Here is a 19,512-nt window from a genome sequence, read left to right as displayed (position 1 = left end):
TAAAACCATTAACACTGGTCGTATGCCAACACACGGGCAGGAAGGAAACAGGAACTTGGTTGAGTCGATCCAAATGTAGCTTATTCTTGTGAGTTTATATTCCAACAAAGTGCCAAAAAACATGAAAAAAAAAGAATCTGCCCAATACACGGGCGGAACAAGACGATAAAAAAAGAAGGTATAAAATACTTATACGTAACTCAAAGCACACAATATAATGTACATCATAACCACTGTGTAACCACTGGAAGAGAGGATTGGAATAAAGAAAACAGCCAAGTAGCAGTCTAATACAGTGGAGCTACAGGGGCAGTAATGTTTGGGTAACTTTGGGTAAAGTAGGTGAGTATTGTAGGCTTAGCACATCACGTGGTCAAAGTCGGTCAACAGTTAGCACCATCGCAGACTTCAGTTTTCAGGATCAAGTTACAAAGATACAGAAAAGTCCATTTGTATTTATTTAGGAAAGGAAACAAAAAGGTTGAGACTACATCCACACTAATAACTCCATGCCCACGAGCGTTTTAGCACCGGTTCTAGAATTGATCTCCGTCCATACTAACGTGCACGAAAACACATATTTCATGAACTTTCACACGCTCGGCGTATGTGTGCCGGTGTAAACAGGAAGCAGACCGTCTACTCTGCGGTTTGAAGAACAGCGATAGACCAGAGATTTCTTAGCTTGGACCTGTTAAAAAGAGCGTTTAGGAGGATCCAATGTCAATAAGCATGTAATAAGTATTCAATGTGTTTTTGTTTCCTTAAAAGGAGCTGTTTATTTCTATATGCAGAGCACGTCTTCTTCACAGAGTAGCTCAGAATGGACAAACCAAACACCCTAGATACTGTTTCACGTTGCTTTGGCCACCGTAGTTCCAGATATTTGGCACACGGGAGAAAAGTTTCAATCGGTTGCAGTAATGTGAACCTTTGGGTAAAGTAGGTGAGTATTGTAGGCTTAGCACATCACATGGTCAAGGGGGGTCACGGTGCTGGAAAAACATAGATTTGGTGAGTTGAAGCAAAGCGCACGCCATTCCTTTTCTGGAAACGGGTCACGGGCACAGCTTAATTTGTGCCAGCTCTCATCGGACCAGGATCTGGGTTCATGGACAGAACTTAACACAGTTACTAAAGCTTTGTTTATACGGTCATACGGAATAGGTACGGAGCCGTTTATACTATATGCGGTGCATTATTCTCCGAAACGCCAGAGGGCATACAAACTGTGAAGAATCAAAAAGACCACGACTGTAATGCAGAAATTCTCCAATAGACTGTAGATATATTGATAAATATTTACTCAAATGAAGATTTTTAAGACCTCTTGTTTCTACAGCATTTAAAAGAATTGTCCTTTGTATAATCCCATGAAATGTAAATGGTGCTTTTATCAGTGAATTATTTGTCAAATTAACGTGATCGAGCCAGGTAGGGAGTTAGGTTCACTTACGGCAGCAACAGAAATAAAACGACAGAGAGAGATTTGCACCGTACATGTGATAGGGAAGTGACGAATCAGGGAAGGACACATCGTGACTGATAAGACCCAATCAGGAAGCGAACGTGTCTGCACTTTCAAAATGTTAGCAATTTGATAGCGTCGGAGCAGCATGGACGTAAACGTAAAACATAGCAGAAGTTATGCGTTTCAAAATGAAAACGTATTAGTGTGGATGTAGCCTGAAAGAAAACAAACCACAAGTGTTGTTTTTCTTGATGGCTCTCAGGCCCTGATTTATATCCTCTTTTTGATAAAAGTCTTTTTTTTAACCACTCATCCATCCATCCATCCATCCATCCATCCACGTCTTCATTTCTCATGCTCTCTCTCTCTCTTTCTCTCTCTCTCTCTCTACGTCACGCAGCAGTCTTTAGTCGAGGAAGCGCTGGCAGGCCTTTTTCCAGCGACAGGCGGTGCACCACTGATCCTTGCGCTCCACTCCGTACACCTTGCGGCACTTTTTGGCCTCCCCGCGACCCTTCCTGCAGATGCAGAGACACAAATCACGTGGATGAGAAGTGATGAGAAAGGAGAGGAGAGGGCGCTGAGACGCACGCTCGATGTGAGCAATCTCTATAAAAACATGAGACTCAGGGGAAATAACAAATTAATAACAATGAAGAGAAGATTGAATCCATTTGATCCTTCCTGGCCATGTCATGGAAATGTGATTTCTACAGAGAGTGGGCGATAAAATGACAACCTGGAGGTGAAAGATAATGGACAGATGCTGGAATCAAAACAGAAAGCAGCAGAAGAATGTGAGGACCCAGATTATTTACTCTCCATGTTCAAAATATATGGAATCTTCTTGATACATGTGAACTGTAAAATAATATATGAAAACTGGACATTAACAACAGCATCGCTTCACCACTGAACTGATCAGGTCTCGTTACTATAGCTGAAGAAATCTGGTGATAAATCAATTAGCCAATCCTAAGAAAAAATAATACATTGATAATTGTTATAATTTAGTTTAAAATAAGTTAAATATTCCCTAATTATTCCTAGTTCCTAGTTCTATTTTCCCTAGAAAATATTCATCTTCTGATACATAGACTTGAATTGGGGAACAAATAAATTTATGTTGCTCTTGTTTTCTGGAAGTTTAAAGAGTTTGCGTTCAAGAGTAACTTCTCCTCTTTTATCATTTATGCATTTGATTTTAACCTGACCCATGATCTTTTCCTAAGCCGAACCACGTAGGTTTGTTCTCTAAACCTAAGGAGATTCCTGGCTGGGCAAACCTCTCCCACTTGTGCTCAATTTCTCTCACCAGTGTGGCATGAAAGTGGGATTAGCAAGCTAGATCGCTAAATGATTAAATATGAAAAAATGTAACGCCTCATCCACACACTCTCGTCACAGCGCAGGAAAGCACTTTGCTATCACCAGATGATCGTTTCCTGTAACCAGTGTAGCATGAAAGCACGAGGGAGTTAGTACGTTTAGCTAACAAGGCTGCCGCTAAATGAGGGAAATCAAACAACTTCATCCACATCAAAGACTCTTGTCACAGCACATTGTCATCGGCAGATAATCCACCAATCACAGCGCAGTATTACACCTTGAGCAGGAACAAAGCCTCACCTGAAGGAGCAGTGAGTGCGGGAGGGAGACACACTTATTGGCTGCAGCCTGTTCTGTTGGAGCCACTGTTCTCCGACACTGACAGACCGACAGCGAGGTTTGACCACCTAAAGAGACACACAACCACAGATAGAGTGCAAAAGCATAATGGGGAACGAGTCATGAAAGAGGCATAAAGCGTGGTCATTTCATTTCCCTGTGGCCGGCATGGTTGCTACACAAGTACAAACAGACAAACAGACACATATGAAGACATAACAGGACACAAGACCCACCGGAGTGTTACTGTGGCCAGTGACGGAGGTGGAGGGGGTCCAACCCTGGCAGCCGGGGCTTCTGGGGGCCACAGATACTTGGACGGGGCTACAGGCCTGGATGGAGTAGAAAAGAGGAGGAGACACATGACTCATCTTAGAAATAAGGGTGCCGAAAGCTTCTTCCTGATGGGCTGAGGTTCTACTCAGAACCATTTGCTTCAGGAGAACCCTTTTTTTGAAGAAAGAGGTTTTCAAGGGTTCTTTGTAAGACTAATGTTCCATTAATAACCCCTTTCCTCCAAAGAACCCATTTTGAACACCCACAATCAAACCCAGACCCACTCAAAAACTGTGATCGTGGACCATGCTTGTTGATTGTTTTAGGGTTCTTGATCAAACCCTTTGTATATAAAGGGGTTCTCGATAGAACCCCCTGGTTGGGTTCAAGATGAAACCCTTGAACTATAAAGGGTTCTCTGTAGAACCCCTGTATTGGTTTAAGATGAAACCCTGGATATAAAGAGGTTCTCATTAGAACCCCTCTGGGCAGGTTCCAGATGAAACCCTTATATTATAAAGGGTTCTCTACAGAACCCTCTGGATGGGTTCAAGATGAACCCCTTGAGTAGTAAAGGGGTTGCTAGTAGAACACCCACCTGGATGAGTTACATAGTATATCTGTATATAACTGGATGATATATGTTTCATACTAAAAGTAAGGAAGTTACATTTTTGGTACTGGAAAAAAAAAATCATTGATTATCTAGCCACTTAGCAGCAGAAACAGCCTATTACCAGTTGATATGGCTTATTTACACAGCCACCATTTTATAACTAGCATAAAGAGAGCCTACACTGGTTCCCTGTTGGGTGTTGTGGAAAATCCAACGGACAAATTCCTAAACTTTGTCCTGGTCCTGGGATTTTTCTTGGAGTCTGTTTCTTGTTTTCTTCTGTGTGGTGTTTAGTTTTACCTCCTGTGTCTGACTGTTTTTCTGCCTGTTTTATTGTCTGCCCCGCCCCGATCAGTTTAACCTGTCCCTCATTAGTCCTGCACCAGCCTCACCTGATCTCACTTCCCCAAGTAGTCAGTGACTATTACCCCACCTCTGTTCTTCTGTTGTCGTCTTCGGTGCTTCATGGAGTTGTGTTTGCTCGTGCTCTGCCAGCTGTTTGCAGACGTAATTGCTAAATTGTCACAACAAATCATCTCATGGCTTTTTTTACCCAGTTGCTGGAACAAGCAGCATCCAAAATGCCACACATTAAATGGTCTTTTCCTGCAAACTTGTTCCTATTTCCCTCCGCCCTATTCCTCCTCCCTGTGCAGCAACTCTCACTAAGCCGTGCTGCTGCATTCCTAGCACCCCATCCCACGGCGTAGGGCAAGAACATTTGTTGAAATTTCACTAATATCTGCACAAGAAAACCTGGTGCTAGTGAGCATCTACTGGAGTTACATGGTCAGAAAAAAATAAAACGTGCCAGTGTGAGTTCGACCACCGTGGTCAGGCATTTCAAACCACAATCCTCGAGCAGCCATGACACCCATGCAAACACAAGCGCTGCTCCATCAGCAGCACTGACCCACAATTCAACCCACACTAGGCAGGACCTCCCCTCCAGATTCCTGCATCCCTGAAGAAATTAAAGACAAATAATTTTTTTTTACATCTGTATCACATAAAAATGTGCACATTTTTCAGGTCGAGTCAGTCCAAAGTGGGCGCACGTGTACATCTGGTCTTAACCGCTGTACACAACCACACTGGGAGATTCCATGTCGTGTTTTTCTGCCTTTTACAGGCTGGAGAGAGTCTGGTCTCCTTTGGGGACACAGCTTACTCTCTCACTGTCACAAAGCATCCATTTACAGACTCGGCGGTACGGGGTAAATGCGGGTCACCAGCAAAATGTGCTGCTTTGTGATGCATAAACAAAGTTGTAGCTCATTGGCTCATTAGAGGGGGTATCTAGATGGGGGGGGGGGGGGGGGGGGGGGGGGGGGCTGGGGAAGAAGGACCTATGAAACAACACGACAACCACGCAACATCCTGTAAAATTGAGAGAATGTCCTTTCAGATATTTAGCAGGAGAAAAAAAAATGAATCCATCATTTCTATTTTCATTTGCAGCCTGGTTTCATGGAAAAGATGACTTTGGGCGACAGGAACCTGCGATGTTCGGAGCATAAATTCCTGTATACGCATGCTGCATCCACGTCTGACATTGAATAATTCATGCTAACAAGAGCCGGGCTGTCTCCTTTTAGTCGCTCTCAGAACTATCGCCACCCACAAAACACTGCTCGCTCTGGGAAGTAAACAATTATTTATTGAAATTAGGGATCTTAAATGCCAATGCTAAAACAGGTACTTTGTGCCAAAACTCAAATTGACCTAAAAAAAAATCTCTCATTTCAGCCTGCAAACAGCTTTTAGACATTAACAAAGCACTGAAAAATCCCCATTCAAATTGGGACTAATTACATTATTTTTGGCTGGTTAAGCTCCTACACTGCACTGATCAATCATCTGCTCAGTCATATGAAAAGGAAAAGGAATATTTAAAACCATATTTACTAGCTGTGGTCTGGGAGGAACCTATGTCATCTGTTATTAGCTAGATGTGACGATTTCTAAAACATCTTAATATTATAATATTTTGCATAGAACTGTTGTAACATCCAGCTACCAGCACCTCTAAAGCTCACTGAATAATATGTTATATTTGCATAAAAACAGAGGTGAAAAAGAATCACATGCTGTGGTGTTACGTGGGTTATTATGCGTGGGACTACTTCCTGTGTGACTGGTCGACGTTGACTCGAAACCTCATGGTGACAACACGTCTCCAGCTTCAGGGTTTAGAGCTGGTACATGGCTTATGTCACCTTTGGACAGAGCCTGCTTCCAGAGCGAGCGTTTCACTCTTCTTCCAGTCTTTAGTCTGTATTCTAATTTGTTCTTTAAACATGGGCTGTAGTTTTAATCACTGTGCTTTTTTTTAATATATATTTTTGGTGTTTCTATTAAATTTGTTGACCTTTTGTAGAAATAGTGTAATTTAATTTATTGGCTCAGAAGAACTTATTCATTTCCCTTGTGCACCCACCTTTCCTGCAGTACTTGACAGCCATCAGTCAGCAGGCCAAAACTCCTCAGAGAGCACAGAGCAACGCGGCTGCACCCACCTGATAGAGATGCTCTGAGTGGATCTGCCAGAAGCTGCTTGGGGCCGACTGGCTGAGCGGACTGGGCCTGCTCGGACCGGCCCCGGAGCTGGAGTTCGACCTGGGTCTGTGAGCTGGGGGGATCTGGAGCCCAGAGGGAGGAGGGGAACCGCAGGAGGCCCAGCTGAGATGGGAGGACAAGGACTGGCCCAGGGCTTGCTGGGAAGGAGCCGGACCTGGAACTGGAGCTGGTGCCGGACCTGAACCTGTAGCCAGACCTGAAGCTGGAGCCGGACCTGGAGCTAGAGCTGGAGCTGGAGTAGAGCTGGCATCCACGGTCTCACAGGAGATCTTGGTGTAGTAGAAGTCCTCCTCTCTCTGGGACTGATCTGACCCACTGCTGTGCGTGGAAGGTGGAGGGACGGACCAGCGGACACGCAGGATAAAAAGTGAGTTGTTAACTTGGACCTTTACTGAATGCAGCACTCACTGTGGCCCAGATAGAAAAAAAATCTCAAAATGTTTCAACACTTCCTGTAACTAAGTCAGAGCACTCCCACAACCTGAACAATTTATTCCCTCTTGTTTTTTTAATGTTGTTTTGCAGCTCAGAAATGTTCTAAACGGCTGAACTGTCTGGTTCATACTAAACCTCAGACTACAATGGAGGAGTGGCCAATTGAAAGATTCAGTGCTTAAATATATATATATATATATATATATATATATATATATATATATATATATATATATATATATATATAGTTATAGTTATATACTATATATTTATAGTTAAAGAATTGTTGCATTGAAAAATCCTCTTTCCTATGTGCCATGGCATGATTCATGGTGTTGAGGTGTAGCCAAAACATTGTAGTAGTTCAGTAGTTATTTTAGTACTTTTTAAAGATATTTGGGGGATGGGGCCCGTATGACGAAAACCTCGACGCAACGTCGGCAAATGTGACAGCTGCAACAAAACTAGGAAAATAGCAATATGGGCTGGGGGAAGTGAATATGATGAATTTACTTTTGATCCTAATGAGACAAGAATTACACCCCGCGGTCCCTCCGCCTCTCTCTGCCTCTGGGAGACGACTACGAGAGCGGCTGTAGCGACTAAAATTATTTTTTTGTGAAACATAAGATTCAGCACTAGTATGGAAACATTCCAAGCGTCCTCTAATGAGGATGCAACTGACTGCGTAGATCCAACTCACCCCAGATGCAGCACACGGATGTGTCTTTTTATTCCAACTGAAGACGTGAGCACCTTGCCACAGCTGGGCCACAGACACCTATACACGCCTCTGAAAGAGCTCTGAGAGAGAGAGAACACAGGTGAAGTACACGGACAGCAAGTCAAGAGAAATGCACAGAAAGACTCAAGGTCTTCCATCACATGCTTCCTCTGCTGGTTCTAAGGACGTCTGAGGTCTCCACCACACGGCGCTGAACCTTCAGCTGCGTACCTTTGGCTTCTTGGCATTGAGCTCCTCTCCCTGCTCCAGCTCCATTTGCAGGCCTTCGTCGGGGCTGCTGTCCATCTCCGTGACGGACGGCGAGGGGGCGGGGCTCACGTTGCCGTGGTCCCAGCTCCAGTAGCCGCTGCTGCCGCTGTCGGAGAGCTCGCCGCCACCGCACTCCATGTCGGCTGAGGAAGACGACCCGGCTGGAAAAGCAGGAAGTCCGTTCTCAGAAACTCTCAACACTATGAAGAAGTGCACACATTTAAACACGCCACCATCGTATTCCCGCCTGATCCTCAGCAAAACAGTTGACTGTGGAAACATACTCTACGGTTTAGCGATCAGATATCGTGTGACTGAAATAGAAACTGTGCATTAGGGACAGGAGACAGCAGGTGTCTCACGCTGTGTGTTGTCCCATCGTCTCGTTAAATGCTCTGTTCCATGTTTACTGCTATTTTGTTTTTCAACATGCCAAAAAATCTTTAATTGCAAGAAATCTATTTTTGACTTTTTTTTCCACTTTAATCAAGGTTTTAAAGGGAAAGTAGACCCAGTAGTAGCTACTACATCCGCCCTGCATGTTTCCTTATTCATCTCGCCTATTGGAAGCACGGCCGTGATTTTAACAAGCAATTCTTCTTAGTGAGACTAAGTTTTCATATTTTAATATTCATAAGCGATAAAACACAGCTAGCTCAATTCAATCCACTCTGGGGTTTTTTGGTGGTTCCTTGGTCTGGTATGACCAGCAGCTAATGTTAGCAAACTTTAGACAGATGCCATAGTTCACTGGCTTTAAAACAATTGAATTTAGGAGAATTATATGGCTGCAAATAGACAAAGTAGTAAAATAAAACACCTAAATGGATATTATGGAAGCAAAATTGACCGGTGCATTAAAAACAATGACTTAATACTCTGTATACAACAATTCAGCATTCAACATTATATTACAAATGCAACAAGTAACATTATGCAGCTAAAGTAACAAAGTCTCGTTTTAAAACAGCAGAGAGATTAACATCTAAACAATTTGTATTTTGCACAAAGAACATTTTCTGGGTCTGATAATAAGGGACATTTTGCATATAAGCTTATATTTGCTTTAGTCCCACTGTTGGTTTTAGTGCATGCAGCAGCTGCACAAATATTCTTTTGTTATCAATTTTTTTCTTTTTGTTATATACTGCTTTTGTTACTTACTGCTTCTTTTGAAATCTTGCTTTACAAACAGAGCATATATACTGAATACGGCTTTAGCAAGGCTGAAAACGAGGTAATAATAACTAACAATAAGGACCCTTTACAAAGGCTTTATAAGCTGTACTAATGAATGAAAGATCAATCACAAGACACTATTAATGCTTATTTGGTTCAAACAACTACATACTTGATAATGAAATCCCTTTATTGATAACTTATTAACATGTATAAGTGCATTATCAAATAGAGGAGGATAACCAACCTGGCAACCTAATATTTTTCTTGGCTATGGCTTATAAATTATCTAATGATGATGTTTACCATTAATAACGTCATCAGTGACAGATGCTTTATTAGAAAGTGTAAACAGCTGGACACTGGGGAGGCTGTGTGTTGGTATGAGGTGAGACAGACCTGGTCCGGGATCTGTCTGTGGAGGGCCCTGGACCACGGGGCTGCAGGACAGACTGGTCAGAACCATGGCCGCCATGATCTCGTCCATCTCCACCGACTCTGGGCTGCGGAAACTGGACGCGGCACACAAAGAAAAGTCTCCTTTAGACTCCGGCGTGTGACAAGCTGCAGCCCATCACACACCGTCACCTGCGTCCCTCACCAGTACGGGGCCTCTCGGGTTGCTGGCCCGTTGCTGAGGTGCATCGTGGGTGCCGAGGAAGCAGCCCGGTTGTTCCAGCCTCGCTCGGCCTCCCTCTGCGGCAGCTGGACTGATGTCGTGTTTTTCCGATGACGGCTCTCCGCGAACGCTTTCTCCACCTGCGCACACCACTGTGTGCCCACCTTTGGTGAGGAGTAATGAAAATAAAGAGCTCCTAGTTAAAAAAAAACTGCAGCAGCTTTTGTTCCAACACTACACACCCAGGCAGTAAATGAATGGAAACAGACAGTGAGTAACCCAGTCTCTCTTTCAGCCTTATTGGGTTTACGCGAGTCTCTCTGTTGACCAAGAATAAAGCAGTTTAGGGAATATTTCCTGTCCATCTGTGGCGTCCAGCCTGCAGACAGCACAGTATGACAGTATGCCAGTGGGAAAAGGATGTGGGTGCCAGCTTCTGACCAGGCGGTGCATTACGCATAACGCAGGAGGAGGAAATCATCATCCATTTGAGGATGCTCTTTCCTTTTTCTGTGGCTTACTGAGATGTTCCTCCTCCCATCATCAAAATGTGAGTCATAACCAAAATATGGCGTCCTGGTGACGGCTATATTTACATGTGTTTATTCAAAAATGTAAACGAATGAATAGATAGAAGGGTCGGAAGTGAGGTGAATTGGGAGTCCCTCTCTCTCCGTCCACTCACCAGGGTCCGCTGAGTGTCGGGCCGTGTCGTTACAGAGGCGCGGGCCAGCGTTCCCGCCGGGCTGACTGCCGTCCCGCCCGGCCCCGCTCCGGCTCTCTCCTCGGGTCCCATAGCTGCCACGGTGCTGCCGCACACAAATGAGGGGGACTCAGCTCGATGTCACACCTCCCTGCAGACGAGACGCCAGGGACAACATGGATTAGAACCAGTTCAAAATAACTGACTGCAGTGTCCAATGCAACAGCAGTGTAACGTGCAGTAAATGTTTGATTAACGTTTGTGTTGCACTTGTGTTATGTTCCGGTACTCGAGGCAGATTTTTAAAAAGTATGCTCAGCAGAGGTCGAGATATCCTGACTGGCTCCCCTAGCTTCAAAATCACTGCATCCTACATTTCCCACAATGCAACTCCATAGCATCTTTCATTCGAACCTCTCCGCCTCCCAGATGTCCACTTCTTTCAAAGCCCACACCGCCATGTTTGTCTCAAGCTCAAGTCAAAGACAACTCTGATGACGTTCACCTTTAAACTGTGTGTTTAAATCCACTTTATATTCTTTTGTTGTAATATCTGAACACCTTCTTGGATCTTGGATCTCTCTGCCTGACAGCGCAGAGCAAAAACACCGCAGGGGATTTTGAAAATGATTGCAAGAACTTGAAGTGAACACAGACTTGTGGGCATTGAGCTGGTGCTGTAGTTGTGTTGTCTATTCTGATAAAGTATGCGACTGATAAGGAGTTCCGGGGACGTGATCTGACGTTTGGATGCATTCACTGTGACCTGATGCCCACAGAGGTAAAATGGGGTAATGCTGCATTCAGGGCACGTGGGAATAATGCTGATGAAATTGTCGAATGTCTCAAAACTGTTGTTTTTTTTGCAGCATTCACCGTCTATGATTTATTACGCTTGGAGTAGGTCACTTTAAGGCTGTCAAACTCAATGACTGGAGACACATTTGAGCTCATGCTACAGCAAATAAATTGGAAGAAAAGAAGAAGCAATTATTCAATCCGTGGCAAAAATGCCAAACAGTTTTGGTTTCTTGTGAGGCTTTTTCAGTTTTATATTGTTGTGAATTAAATACAAAACAAAACACTTTGCAGACTTGCTACTAACAGATAATAATACAAATAATAATAATTTATTTTGGTGATTATGAAAATTATTATTATTTACACATACTTACAGTATTTGTTATTAATATAATGGTTAAAATACATAAAAAAAACACCAAACACGACGATAAACTGTCAAATAACCCTAAAGTAGTCCTGATACTGTGTAGTATTTGATCAATGTGGCTGTGTCCCAAAGTGAATAGTGTACACAGTCGTTCATGTTGATAAACCCTGCACGTTCTCAAGTTGTTTACCTCTCATTAGATCGTCTGACTGTTTTCAACGAGAAAAGCTCACCTCCCCCATTATTTTCTGTGCACCTGAACGCAGCAAAAAGCCCGATTTCCCCCCTCCACGTTTGCACCAATCAGCGTCGGGCTTCGGTAGTAAACAAGTGCCACAGTCTGGGCGGGGGAGCCGCCGCTCATTGGCTGAGCTCTGCGTTTCAGGCACACACCTCCTTTCTGACAACGTGTGCGGACACGAGTTTCGCCGGGGGGACTGTGAGCCGGACGGGGGAACACTGCCGCAAATGACCGCACTTTTGAACGCCAAAAAAAAGAAATAAAAACACAGCACGGTCAAATTACACTCACGACCCATCATGCAACAGGAGGAGGAGGAGGTCGACAGAAGTGATGAAAATATAGTGTGTGCTGCTAAAATGAACAAAAACAATAACGTCACCCCCTCCTGGAGGCAGATGCGATACATTTACGGACGCGTAATACGAGCTTACACGCATTTTAATATCACAACATTAAAAATGATGACGCTATAACATGGCTTATTGCAAATGTGTTGCGAGTTGCACGCGGTGACAGAGCTTTAAATGACGCAATTCGCACTTAACCAAACAAATACAGCGTTGGTATTTTCCAGTAGCGTTGGTTATGAAGCGCTTTATGATAGTCACTTTAATATAAGTCAGAGTTTAATCATCCGTCAACTACAACACTGATCTCCACCCGGCAACGCAGATCGAGATCAGGAGAAACACCCGCCTCTCTCCTCCCTCCTCCCCCCTTCCCTCCCCCAGCTCAGCCGCTGAAGGAAAACAATATTTTGTACGCTGCTTCGCTGCAACGCACCGAAACACATCCGCTGAGAACAAAAACCACAATGTATATTTTTTCCGTTCTTACTCGTTCGACGGAGACCTCGGTCCTATCCGTCCCGTCACTGAGCTGCAGAAGCCGGTCGTCGCTGCTTGGCTGGCTGTCCCGCCGCTTGCCGGCTCTCCAGTCTATCCGGGGGGTGGGGTGGGTGGGTGGGGGTTGGAGGAAAAAGTGGGTTGGTCGGTCGGATACGCGCCCTACGTGCGTCTGTTTGGCGAACCAATGCCGGCGCGGTGGCAGCTGTGCAGAGCGCAGAGACAACCACGAGCGCGCCGTGCACAAAAGGATGATGTAGGTGAGGGGTTACCAGAGCAGCAGCAGCAGACAGCATCCTCACTCTCTGCCTGTCTGTCTGTCTGTCTGTCTGTCTGTCTCCCTTAAGCACATACAAATCTGAGCTTTAGAAATTGGGTTGACGGTTTGGATTCTGTCCTTAATAAAGAAAAAAAGTGTGCAAAATGAGATATTCCAACATGAAATGCATTGCATTGAAATTACACAGAAGGGTTCAGTGTATTTATTTCCCCCACACAATTTCTACATGTTTAATGGAGATGCTACAATGCAAATATGCAGTATATGATATCCAATATAGACATAGTACCGAAATGGATCAAACTACCACACGATCACTCAGACATTCAGCAGTAGAAGTGCCAATAGAAATATCATAATAGTGGTATATACTGAGGATTATGTGCAGTGTAATGCTGCTACTCATATGACGCAGTAAAATAACTATATTATATGAATACATAAATACAAAGATGAGTGATGAAAACCTTTCATGCATCATAAACAGTTTTAATCCAATATCTTAAAACTAATAAAACTGCTGACACCATGGTTTATACAGCGTGTATCAACCCCCAACATCACATGATAAAATGCCTGCATGGAGATCAAACGCAATTTGCATGTGTGATTCCAATGTGTGTGTGTGTGTGTGTGTGTGTGTGTGTGTGTGTGTGTGTGTATGTGTGTGTTGCAGAGTCTGTGCCTGTGTGTGTGTGTGTGTTTTCGTGGTGTGTGTTTGAGAGACCGGATTAGTGCCGGCTGTCTGCAACCCTCTCCACCAGACATCCAGTCAGCAGGGATTTTAGGGTCTGAGCACCGACACAGTCAGACACAGAGAGAGAGAGGCAGCAACCCAATCCTAGTCCCAATCTGATTCCTAAACCAACCAGAATATTTCATACATTACTGACACCATGTAAGCTTTCGTCAGGCCTTCTGGCAACTACGCTGACTGGTGAGACAGACTGAAATAATAAACAGATAATGATTGTTCACAGCAGTAGTTTTGATAAGACATTAATTTGCCATTGTACAATAATGATTTTAAGAGTAGTGGTTAGCGGATGAATGTCGGTTTAGATGCGTGGTAGTATTGCCTACCAGGTTGGCTCGCTGGATCCTCTCATCTGTAGCGTACTTCTTGGTGGTTTTGAGGGCTGACATTTTTTTTAAAATCTGGGTTGAGTGAATAAAAAAAAAGTTGATGTCTGCTAATGATAGTAGCTTGGCTCTTTTAAAGATGTCATGCGTTGCGCAAATGACGATTCTAGTGTGATTCCCTCTGTCTTAGTTTAGCATGTTAGCCTGCTAACATGTGTTAATTAGTCCTAAAACCAAAGTACAGCTGTTCCTGATGGGATTGTCATCAGTTTTCTTGGTATGAGTGACCTGTTGGACACATTAAAGATTTGACACGATGACGAAGTTGGGGGATTGTAAAGTGATTAAATTAAGCCTGAGGGGAATGTGAATGTTTGTACCAATTCCAGGATAATTGGTCCACTAACTGAGACGTTACAATCAAACCCAAATATGTAAACCTCACAGCAGCATTCATTATCTGGGAACCATGAACATATTGTTGAGAGATCGTAGAAAAGTATGAAAGCATAAAAATATAACCATCATAACCTGTAACCTTTTTGATTCAAAGTATAACCATTAAAACATATACACTTTTTACATTTTTGATAGATGTGATTAAACCATATAAACTGCATATGTGCCTTATATAAAGTAGTCACTCAAAACTTATACAATTCTTCCTCTTTAGAACAGGATCAAACCAGTTACATTCTGTGTCTGCTCTGAAAACAGGAGGACTTGTGTGTGAGTGATGTAGGAACCTAAAGGAGGTTCCAGCCTTAGAACAGAATAAAAGCAGCAGAGCAGACATTTAGAAGAGGAGGGGGAGATACCAGGAGAGACCTGGATTATATATCATAGTAAATCAATGACAATTGAGTAGAAGAAAGACCCCCTTGAAGTAGGAGTGTTAGACTTAGTCTTTGTAGCACAGAAACTGTTTCATTGACTTGAAATTGTTGTATGTGATTACAATTTGTAAATGTCTGAAGCCAAATAAAGTATTCTGGTTCTTTAAAACAATGTAACCCTCTTCCCCTGTCCGTTGATGGTGTGATCAGAGGTGACAACTGAAGCAATCAGAGGAGCTTAAGGTAAGTTCCCTGGGTAAAGACTTGACAGTGTTAGTCATAAAATGGTGAGAATGTTCACAATAGGCAATAGTAAAGTACAGACGATGTACATAACTATTACACACATGGTGCTAGGGTTGCATCCCATTAAGAGCGCCTAGGGCTTCACCGTAAAAGACTTTAAGAAGACAATAATTCCGAAATCCTAACAATTTAGCTATGGGGTGAGATAAAAGACCGACAGTATTGTCCCAACACTGGAGAGAAGAACCTTATTCTTGCAGGTGGGACAGCCGACGGAGTGACCACCGTGTTAGGTGTGTAAGACTTCCCCGCTTAGACACAGGGCAATCCATCCAGTAGTTAACAATTCAGTCTGGACCAAAGTGGTCGATCGACTGATGTTGCCATCCTTAAAACAGAAAGTGTCAGAGCCCCTATGCCAGCTAGTTATTGAAAAGAATATTTACTAGTACAGGAAGCATATTTTATCTAAAATTTGATATGCACAATCACATTTTGCACAAACCCATTTTAAGACCCCCAAACAGTCAAAAAATGTAATTAAAACTCAGCTAATCTGCTTCAACAGGGCTGTGTGGGAATGGTTTGTTTAGATTGAGTGCCAACAACCCACCTCATAGTATGACGCTGAGAGGCTTCTAATGCACAGTAGCAAGGGAAGCAGAATCACTGACATCAGTGTCTCACTTGGGCGTGCTTTATAAGGACAGCTCAGCAGCTTGATATGGCAGTGCATGGCACGACAAACTGGTCTGTCAAGAACGACAACTCCACCCTACTTTGAGGCTTTTCTGACCTTTGGTTCACTTTGAATGCTCAGGTGCCACTCCCATCTCTACTAGGAAGGATGTCTTTGTGTCCAGGACAAACAGACCCACGAGTATCAAGGAAGTCATACATGTTTACAACAAAAGAATTAATAATGCATAGACTTGACCTGCACCACCGTCAGAAACAAAAGTACAAATACAAATGTCATTGATGATGAAACAAACACCCATCAGCTGCACACACACTGCAATGACTCACAGCTGGTTGAAAATCTGCAAAGTGTCCCTTTAAGTTTCGTGACATGAATTGATGGGATGGATTACAAACGTCAAGCCAGGTGCAAGGATCTGCTCATTTATTTGAATATGGTACAGGAGTGGAAACCAGTGGCTGCCAGTAGTGACATCAAAACCTCCCATAATCATTAACTCCAGTAATGCAGTAGTTTGAATAAGGCTGGCAAAAATATTCAAGGAAACATCCCTAATCACCTTCTTGCAGAGAATTCAATGAGAAAATTGATACCACTATTATATCTGTTTATTAGATTTGAAGCTAAAGCCAGTACTGTTAGCTTAGCTTAGCATAAAGATTGGAAAAGGGAGGGGGGCGCTAGCCGTTTCCTAGCTGTAGCTTCATATTTAACGAATTCATATGAAGGTGGTATCGATCTTCTCGTTTAATTCTCAGAAAGAAAGCCAATTAGCATATTTCCCAAAATGTGGACCTAATCAGGCAACATGATTTGCGCTGAAGCAAAGTTTCTGTCCTTAAAAATGTTCTACTGCATTCTACTCAGCTCCATGGCAAATTCAGAATCTAACAAATTTTCTTAAAAAAAACAGAATCCATGTTCTCATAAAGCTAAAATACTCAGAAGAGAAGATAGAAAGTCTTTAGAAGAAAAGTTCTTCCCAGATGAATTCAGAATCCATGACTGAGAGACTTAAAAAAAGAGGTTCTTCCTTGAGGAATGTGTCCAGATGAGTGAAAACAAGGTGGGGATGGTGGCTCGAGCTGGCAGAGGACAAGGCCAACTTTCTGTCCATCTGTCCATTTGGGACAATGTCAAGAGTGGAAAGTGTGTGTGTGTGTGTGTTATGTGGCACTGTGTGTTAGTGTGTCAGAGCTTTGGGTCTGTTTAGTGTGCTGGGAGGCATGCTTTTATGGTCCCTCCATGGTGATGTCACCCCTGGGTCTGGAAACGTCGATGAGAAAAAAAACGTAAGTGACGCGCGTGTTTACGTTTGATTGAACATTTTGTTTTCCATTTACAGGGAACTCACCGGCGGCTCCTCCTGTCTTTGTGCCGGCGGTCCCGTTGGGTCCTCCTGCTCCATCAGTCTGTCAAAGAGAAAGACAGAAAAGGTTCAAGGACAATAGGGACATAGTTTGTGAACAGTATGTCTTTAAGGTAAATATGGAGCTGCCGGTTAGTGTAGCTTAACATATAGACCGGAAACAAGGGCTGACAGTACGTTTGTGGCGTTTTGGCGCTTGCTTTACACATGATGTGTGGTTGTACATATTAAACTCTTAAAGTGAGGTCCCTGGCAAAAGCAAAAGAAAGTAACTGAGTCGAACAAACCAACAATGTTTCTCGAATTGATTTCCTCAACATCAGAAAGACTTTCAGGTATCTAGCTGGAACTTTTGTCTCACTGAGTGGGAGTATGCTCCACATCCCTGCGTCAAGATGAAGGGCTACACTTTGATTAGGTTTCAGGTGACTCAACAGATACTGATTTGGTGATTTTGCCCTTTGTGCCCCGTTGTTTGTCCCTCTGCGCTCCTGCTATTTATGCTGAGTCAGACAACGCTCGACTCAAACCGCATGCTGTGGCATGATATTGCATTACAGCATATTATTTTTAACATTTTAAAGGTGGGGTAGGTAATCTTCTGTAAAAAACATTTTTGATATCTTTTTGTTGAAATTCTCAGTACATCCTCTCAACAATCAATGAATCAAATGCTTTGACATAAAAAAACAGAGAAAACTAATCTGGTATCTGTGGCTGTTGCAGGACTGTAATCGTCCAATCATTACATTCGGCCCGAACAAATTGATTGGACGGGCCACCTGCCTGTTGGTTGTTTGAGTTCATTGTGATCATTTTGAGGGAGTGGCTTTAGAGGGAGGCCTGATGGGAAGGGCTGTCAGTGTTGATGACTTTCTTGCTAGATTTAGCAACTTTTAGAGCTAGTGCTGCTAGCTACTTTTACTGGAATAGAGTTGTCAACACTGGACTGAGTTATTCAGGTTGGACAACTTTAAGAATTGAATAGAAGTATCACAATCACAATATGAAATATGATACTGCTGATTCCATATGTCATACCCCAAACGATTGTCATTCAAGCTGACATTAATCATATTCAGGAAGTAATGGTCATGATGTAGTCATAACAGCCTGATAAAATTCTTTCTAATGTTTCACATAATTAGACATTTTAATTAATGGCCCAATCTATTTCCATTAGTCCCACGGGTTTGCATGGTTTGAATCTAATGAGGCCAGAAGTACCACACCCTCTACTGTCCTCCTTCTGATTATCATCCGCTCTTATTTGGCAGCGACTGAACTGCAACACATACTACATTGTGATATTGAAGGTTGAAAGTGATGTTGTACGAATGGAGCGAGCTAAGTGGCAGACCGTTACAGAAAGAAGTGGAAACAGAGAGAGAGAGAGGCGAGAAACAGTTACCGTCATTCCAACGTTCACGTCGTAGGCGTTGCCAGCGTTCCTGTGGATAACAAAGAAGAAAATGAGAGGCTATCAAGTGTTATGATGATGTGCCACATCTGTCAGTTATGGGGACAAAGGTGCATACTGTTCTATTTACATATGTGGATTTGATATATGCTCAAGACCTTTAAAAAGCTGTCCGTCTGCCACCTGTTTTCTCTCTGAATCTTTATATTGTATCCTTAATAACATCCTGGTTCACCGGGTCCTCTGGTCTCAGTCCCCTGCTCTAGCTACAACAAGTCTTTGTGCCTATAGTTCTTCCGTCAGCACTCTCCTGTGCTGCTTCATGGCCCCAGTTTAATAATCTAGTGCGGTATTCTGGCTGACCTGAGCCCTGCTTTGGAGCGACAAATCTTGACTTGATTAAGATTCTGTCTCGGTTGGGACGTGATTCAGTCCCACAAAAGAATCTCGACTTGATCAAGATTTGGTCTCGGTCGGAACGTGATGTAGTCCCACTCAAAGGACTTGAAAACATCTCCTGTGCTTTTCCAAAAAAATGCCACACTGAATTATTTATTGGCCTTATTCGTTTATAACAAAGTTTCCAGCACTTATAGGTTGAACTTGTGAGATCTCAAGTCAAAAAGTGGGGGTATCGGATATGTGCTGAAGAATTCCTTGATGCAACATGTGTCTTAACTCAATCAACACATGTTGACAGTGCTGTGTTCCCCTCCTTGAATTAAACAAACAGTTTATGGGTTTCATTCCTCTGAGTGACAAACCAGCAATGGA

General features: G+C 43.2%; 1 protein-coding gene across 3 annotated transcripts; it reads right to left on the bottom strand.

The window, feature by feature from the left end:
• Positions 1 to 59: 59 nt before the first annotated feature.
• On the bottom strand, positions 60 to 12,897 carry znf395b (zinc finger protein 395b). Of its 3 annotated transcripts, none has more exons than XM_068708704.1 (10): positions 12,794 to 12,897; positions 10,524 to 10,692; positions 9,821 to 10,002; positions 9,619 to 9,731; positions 8,002 to 8,240; positions 7,750 to 7,850; positions 6,551 to 6,929; positions 3,376 to 3,471; positions 3,101 to 3,207; positions 60 to 1,989 (listed from the first exon to the last, which is right to left on the bottom strand). In XM_068708704.1, the coding sequence occupies exons 2-10, from the start codon at positions 10,632 to 10,634 to the stop codon at positions 1,878 to 1,880; spliced, it is 1,440 nt and encodes a 479-aa protein (XP_068564805.1). In that variant the 5' UTR covers positions 10,635 to 10,692; positions 12,794 to 12,897; the 3' UTR covers positions 60 to 1,877. The 3 variants fall into 3 exon arrangements, with proteins under 3 accessions (XP_068564805.1, XP_068564807.1, XP_068564808.1); XM_068708706.1 differs by having other exon boundaries at positions 6,551 to 6,926; XM_068708707.1 differs by having other exon boundaries at positions 8,002 to 8,201.
• Between the last annotated feature and the right edge of the window lie 6,615 nt (positions 12,898 to 19,512).

The sequence above is a fragment of the Cebidichthys violaceus genome, unplaced genomic scaffold, assembly GCF_023349555.1.
Source record: "Cebidichthys violaceus isolate CVI_PGR_0920_01 unplaced genomic scaffold, fCebVio1.0.p SCAF_14, whole genome shotgun sequence".
Lineage (NCBI taxonomy): Eukaryota > Metazoa > Chordata > Actinopteri > Perciformes > Stichaeidae > Cebidichthys > Cebidichthys violaceus.
This window is presented reverse-complemented; position numbering and strand designations above follow the sequence as displayed.

Coding starts and splice junctions, on each gene's coding strand:
- znf395b (XM_068708704.1), bottom strand. CDS start 10,634: ATGGGACCCGAGGAGAGAGCCGGAGCGGGGCCGGGCGGGACGGCAGTC. Junction 3,208..3,375: donor CTGGCCACAGTAACACTCCG/GTGGGTCTTGTG, acceptor GTGTCTCTTTAG/GTGGTCAAACCTCGCTGTCG. Junction 1,990..3,100: donor CGCACTCACTGCTCCTTCAG/GTGAGGCTTTGT, acceptor CTGCATCTGCAG/GAAGGGTCGCGGGGAGGCCA.